We start from the raw sequence: 6725 nt of genomic DNA, 5'->3' as shown, positions 1-6725 counted from the left end.
TCCTGGTGTGAAAGAGAATTACAGTGTCACATAGCATAAGAAATTAAGATGAAAGTAACTTTTCCCTCTTAAAGGGAGATGGGACAAGTGAAACCACCAAACTGAAAACCAACAAAGAAAAAAGCAGGTAAATGGTAAGTAAAGAAGGTAAGCCAAAGGAAGCAAACAATGAGGCACGTAAAACTTCCTAGAAAAATTTAAATACTCATACACAGAATTCTATCCATCTCTACCACACTGAAGAAGCCATGATAAACTTAGTAAATAGTGGGCTTAAAGGCACTATTTACTAAGTTTATTAAAATAAACAAAAAAAACCCTATGCAAGATCTATTTTTTTTTTGATGTCAAGATACCTCTACCTAAATGAAACCCATTTGCTCGGATCTATAATCAGCTCGAATCAGTGAAGTCATCTTCCTAGGCTTTAAAAAAACACCACCACACAAAACAGAGTATATCGTATCCTTAAATGGACAAAAGAAAATGGGCGCCCACAGATTTTGGAGCCATTCCAGGGAGCAAGGTATAAAAATGACTAGTTGAGACCTGCCTATGTACTTTCAACCCAATAACTTTAAAGCTACACACCAATATATACGCACACACACACACACACACAAAATCAAAGTGAATCTAAAAAGTAAATGGACAAAAGTAGAAAAAGGTATTGTATATGGTTGACTGAACTGTCTTCTAAAGAGTCCAACTGGTCAGACAGTCCACAGCCTAAGGTTATGGGCTACAGTTGAAGGCAATTCTGGTTTCTGTTTCTGGATAAATGCAAGTTCCACAGGAGGTCAATCAAAACTGGCCACATTTTAAATATTTAAGGGAAGAGAGTACACGTTCAAACTATTTGGCTATTGTTACCATTTGTACAGAAATAATAATGATTAATTTTATAAAGCTGTATGGCCAATGTCCAGGATGAGTTTATTTGATGGAGAAAAAAAAAGCAATGTGATTTTCCTAAATACCACGTAGTAAATGGCACTTTTCATTTCTCTTTTATCACACTATACAAAAAAAATAAATCAACATATACACCAAAACATACTCCCAGGCCCCTTAAATTAGCAGACTTAAAATTAAATCTTGCATCAGTATTTTGCTACATTTCAGTTCAAACTCTATTTACAAATTAAATTGCACTTATAAAAATACCAACATTTCTATTATGGTTGCAGGTTATTTTGCTTTATTATAGTTTTATGTCTGGATATAAAACTTTTAAAGCTTTCTTCAATAAAAATCATACTTTCTTCTGTAGTACATAATTTATTCACCTATTGAATTTCTGAACCAGTTTTCACTTTTTGTGCTTTTCTGTTCTATTTTGTTTTACAAATGGCACAGAACTTTGGAATAGGTGCAGTGTCACATTGCACTCATGGAGACTTAGTCATGAAAAATTAAAGTGTAAGAAATGAAATATTAATGTTTAACCTTTTGGTTCATTTAAAAAAAAAGAACAATCAACAGACATAATTTACAAATTGGTAGTAATTCTTTTTGGTTCAAAACAAATCCACCAGGTAGATAACTGATTAAAATCCAACACTGCTCTAAAAGTGCCACACTCCTATTCTCATCTCACTGCTCAAGGATGCTGCTGTTTACAACTGGGTTGACATGAAACAGGATACAGTAAGGCACAAATGGATGGTACAAATAAAAGCAAATACTTAAGGACTGTTTTTGTTTTGTTTTGTTTCTCTGAACAAATACTAAATATGTACCGTTTTCAAGATAAAATAACAAAAAAGAAATACTTTTTTTTGTTATGAAATACCTATACAAAATTTTAAAATTTACACCATCTGAGCTGCCAAAAAAGTTTTAAAAAGTATTTTTTTCTTTCTCCACACATAAAACTTTCTCTCATTAGTAGGCCCAAGAGAACTTGGGTCTAAAATGTCCTAGTACTTTATGGAAAGGAAGAGGATAAAAACTCCCCTTCTTGCTCTCCCTACCCCAACATAAGACAAAAAACAAAAGTCAGGTGTTTATAGTGGTGTATTCTACTTATTATGAACAACTGACATTTTTTTAAAAAATCAGGCGAGGAGATCACTGGTGCAATGAATGGTTGACGAGCTAGAGTAAGGCACTTCCTTGCAGAGAGCCGCATGGGGAGATGATCGCCAGGTTCTGATTAAGACAAAGGATTGCATGAGACTCCTCAGAAGCGGACAGGAACATCTCCACAGCAGGGGAAGACACAGGAGGTAAAACTTGGAGGTGAAATCTATACAGAAGTGGTCACTCGGTCAATGGCATGGTTGACCTCATTTTTGTTTGAATCCAGTCCTTTAGCAGCATTCATATCATTCCGTAAATTCTCCACTGTCTTCTTCATGTTCTTTAACTCCCCTGGGTGTGGAGTGGCTCGCCTTAGAAGTGTTCTCTAAAAACAAACAGTGAAGGAGAATTTTTATTCCATCCCTCTTTCAAACATGCAGCTTCAAGGCATTACCATTCAGATATAAATCTTACTTTCTTCAATATTATGAGTTAAAGTGGGTGCAAAATCTTATTTTGGAGCTCTGTGCATTAATTGCCTAACAGTAGCTAATGGAAGATAAAACGTTTCATGTAACTTACCTAGTCAAGATAGTAGATTACTTTTAGACTATAATAATACTTTTTAAAAAATGAGATTAGTGAAGATAAAAGTAAAGTTCCATGAGCAGTAAGAACAAATTGAAGACTTTGAAAATGTAGTTGTGGGGTGTATGCCCTTTAGGGAAAAAAATATCCTTAATTAAAATCACTACAATGTTCTATCATAATACATAAGTGGCTCTGACTTCCTTCAGCCCTTGAGGGATGAGAGATGAAGAAAAGAGAAGCAGGAGAGAAGGACTTCTTTTCTTATTTTGTTGCTGTGTGTGCTATTTATATGACCTACTGATAAAAGGTCACTTTCTTCTAATAAAAACCACATTGCTGGAAGAGGAGTAAGAGGGTATGGGCGATTTTAGAAAATATATTATTTGACATTTTACATGCTTTTTTGGCTTATACAACAGCATTTAATAAAATACTGAAAAAACAGTATTAAAACAATGAAATAACTGGTGAAATACTTACACCCTAATCATGAGGTAAGCACTAAAGATTCACTTATGTTGAAGTTATTTGGTCAACGCTAATTCCCAATTTTGCATTCTACTACTGCAAATGGCTAAAATACCATTTGGTGACAGCTGTAATAACATACACTAAAGGCAATAACCTAAAAACTGCCCTTTGTTTTGGGGCAGCAAATACTCCCTCTGAACTCTGCTTATGAAAATCTCAATTACTGCAAGGAATTTAGGAAGCCAAAGCCAACCGGGAAGATTTCAAGAGTGGTCCCCCACTCATGGTGATGTTGGATGGCAGTGAGAAACTATCAAGCATAGGTGAAATTAGGTGAGAGATACTCGCAAAACTTCTGATTTCTGAATGAAAGCTCTTAGGGAATACAGCCAGGATCATAAGCACTCACCATGAAGGCAATGGTGACCTAGTGACACGAAGGCCAGCTAAGTCATAGGCTACGAAATGTGAATGGAGTCTATGTGGATCTATACCACGGTACAGTTATAAATGAGGGTGGGGGAGGGGTAGCAAAAGACTTAATTCACGGGGAACAACAAAAAGGAAATATTTTCAATCATTTCAGGGGGTCGGGGAGGGAAGGATGGGGGTGGGGTGGGGAACACATAACTATCACAAAGTAAAAAAGCACCATAAACTATGTAAACAAAAAAACCCCAATGTCCCATTTGCCTTATTTCCAATTGTGAATAAGTACCTAGTTTTGCCATCTAAAAAAATTCTTAAATGATGAAGGCAAAATAGGAATGTACTATTTTAAAACAAAAGAAATCCTTACTAGGTACTACTCTCAGTATTTGTTAAACCTTTGAACTTTAAATTTCCATGGAGGCAACGAATCTCCATTTCCATACCGTTTCATTGTCTTCTTCATCTTTTTCATCTTCCAAAAACCGGATTGCACTGACTCTGTGTACTGCACGCTCATTCCAGGCTTCGTCGGATACGTCATTTACCAAACTCTCTAGTGCACCACAACGAGGCAGATTCTCTATCGTGACAAAGATGGCATCAATGGTCAACTCTGGTTTATGAGACTGGCAAGTGCTATGTACTAATTTTGTAGCTGACTAGGCAGAATCCACATGAGAACCAGGGATGGAACACCAGAAATAAGGAAGGCAAACCACTGACTCACCTGCAAAGTATTGGTTTTAAAAAAGCAAAAATAAAATAAAAATAAAAATAGAAGCAACAAGGCCTGGGACAGGACTGCTCACTCTTTTCAATGATATGTAATTCTAGTCAAGATCATATAAAATAGCTGCTAAATTAATATGATTAACATTTCATCACAGATGTCTTAATCATTTACAGAATCTTTTTTCAGAATTCACTTTTACATATTAATTTCAAAAACTTTCTCATGTTGGTTTCCTTAGTAATACATTCTACCCCATTATTCTTGTAAGGGAAACCTAACAAAGCTGGGACTGGCAAGTTGGGCCTTGTATCCCTTCTGGTTCAAGGGCTCCCATTTTCTCAGGCATTTCAGTCCTCTTCTCTCAAACCCAGCTCTCAGCAAAGGACTTATAATAGCATTTTGACATCACTGTGAATATTTTTTAAAACCATATATAATTTATACAATAAATTCATATATGATTTAAAAATCAGAGACACAATGACACAAGACAACTCACTGGCTTACAAACAATATGCCTATGGTGTTTACTAGTTCTCCAAATGATCAGAGTGGATTTTAAGTGACTCTGTTACATTTTTTAGGAGTATTTATATTTTCAGCCTTAGCTACAGTTCAAAATTGAAAAGCCATTTCATGAATTTCAGGTATGGTGAGTAGTTGTAAGCAGCACTTTAACTGCAAGGATGCAGGGGACCCTTCCTAGAGGACTCCCGCAGTGACCGCACCTGGGCAGGCCCTGGGGGCATATTAGACACATCAAAATCACATGTGTGAACAAAAGGTTGTATGGACATTCTTATGACCACATACATATATGTATATATTTTTTTAAATTAAATTCACCTTGACAACTTGGCTCAGAAGGCAGTTGAGGAAGTAAGACGCAGGTTAAAATCTTCTCTCCTGTGGCATGGTCTGTGTCTGTCTGGAATGTAAGCAGAGGCTGGGACTGGTTGTCAGACAGCCACAAAGCCTTTAATTTCAAGGCAGTTAATGATAATGGCAGATGCAACAACCTAATTTAAAACAAAAGGAGACATCATGACCTTAAATTTAATCAAATCAATTCCTGGCAATAAAACAGAAAAAAAAATTAAAAACAGCTTTGGAATTGGGTTCAAAATGTACAAAGCTGTCATTTATGGTTAAGATGCTTGATTTACTCTTTGCAAGTATACTCTTCAGCAGGTTAGTGTGTTTCCCTTTTCTGCTATCACTGCTTACATTAGGATCTCCAGGCCATAGGGCAAAAAAGGAGGAAATGATCAGCTGATTATAGGACACAGTACTAGGTCTTTTTTGACATGGGCAGGCACCGAGAATCGAACCCGGGTCTCTAGCATGGCAGGCGAGAACTCTGCCTGTTGAGCCACCATGGTCCACCCTTGTATTAGGTCATGAACCAGGAAGTTTCAATTTAAAGAGAGAAGCATGTCAGTATAATGTGAAAGGACCCAGAAGCAGGAGGTTCTTGTTCAATGGCATTAGCCTCATCAACAGGGTTGGTATAAAACCTGTGATACCTTTTCCCAGGAGTACCTGGAAAATCAGGATGTGGAAGGAAATCCCTGCGGTGCCGAAGAGTTTAAATAAAGATTTAAATAAAGATTTTAAAAGTTTATAACTACGGACTCCATTTGCTTCCTCTAAGGAGATTATTTTAGGTGTTCCATTCATGTTTATTTCCATTTCCAGAAGTCCCTACTTCTCAGACACCTACATGATAAATTAATATCCACATCAGATTGTTTTCAGTTTCAAATGAGGCAGTATACATGAAAGTACTTTAAAAACTAAAGATCAGTTTCATGCTTCCCCAGAGATTTGACAGTTTGGCTATAACCAGTTAAATCTATTTAATAAATGACAGGACGAAAAAACTACGCACTAGAAAGCATATATACTTGATAGATGCTAAAAATTACTTTAGTGCAATTGGTTCTCAAGTGGGAGCCATTTTGCCCCCAACAGACATTTGTCAATGTCTGGGGACACTTCTGGTTATCACAACTGGTTTGGGGGATGGGGGTGGAGAAGGGGGAAAAAGATGTCCATAAGTGCCTTGTGGACAAAGGTGATTCCAGTGGCAGTAAAGAGGGGGAGAAGGGCCTGTTCCCTGTACAGTCTGTACACAGAGATTCTACAGGCTGGGATGAACGGCTCATTGACTCACTGTGGCCCAGGAAAAAAAAGACACACATACTCCTCTGTTTCTCTTGGATGAACCATCCCATCTCATCAGAAAACAGATTTAAAATATTCCTACCTTCCAGAGGAGTTAATAATTCATTTTTTGTTTATTCTAGTACCTTCTGTGTGACACATAATAAACAGAATAAACATAAGAAACCACATATGTACACATTTCTATGTTCTATTTAGGACCATATCCCCTAGAAATAAAAAGCCTTTGGTTACTATTTACACTAATGGTGCAAGGACTAAAGCAAATGAATAATCAAACTGTGAG

The 6725-nt window shown here is 36.7% G+C and overlaps 1 protein-coding gene across 2 annotated transcripts in view; it reads right to left on the bottom strand.

The window, feature by feature from the left end:
* Positions 1–919: 919 nt before the first annotated feature.
* LRRC1 (leucine rich repeat containing 1) overlaps positions 920–6725 on the bottom strand; it is a 134655-nt gene continuing 128849 nt past the window's right edge. The window contains exons 13-15 of one of the 2 annotated variants that reach the window (XM_077162089.1): positions 5099–5271; positions 3963–4099; positions 920–2410 (exon numbers count right to left, since the gene is read on the bottom strand). In XM_077162089.1, coding sequence (XP_077018204.1) covers positions 2252–2410; positions 3963–4099; positions 5099–5271 — 469 coding nt within the window. In that variant the 3' untranslated portion in view covers positions 920–2251. The remainder of the gene's footprint in view (positions 2411–3962; positions 4100–5098; positions 5272–6725) is intronic. The other variant, XM_077162088.1, reaches the window with a different exon arrangement.

The sequence above is a fragment of the Tamandua tetradactyla genome, chromosome 5 (genome assembly GCF_023851605.1).
Source record: "Tamandua tetradactyla isolate mTamTet1 chromosome 5, mTamTet1.pri, whole genome shotgun sequence".
NCBI classification, from domain to species: domain Eukaryota; kingdom Metazoa; phylum Chordata; class Mammalia; order Pilosa; family Myrmecophagidae; genus Tamandua; species Tamandua tetradactyla.
This window is presented reverse-complemented; position numbering and strand designations above follow the sequence as displayed.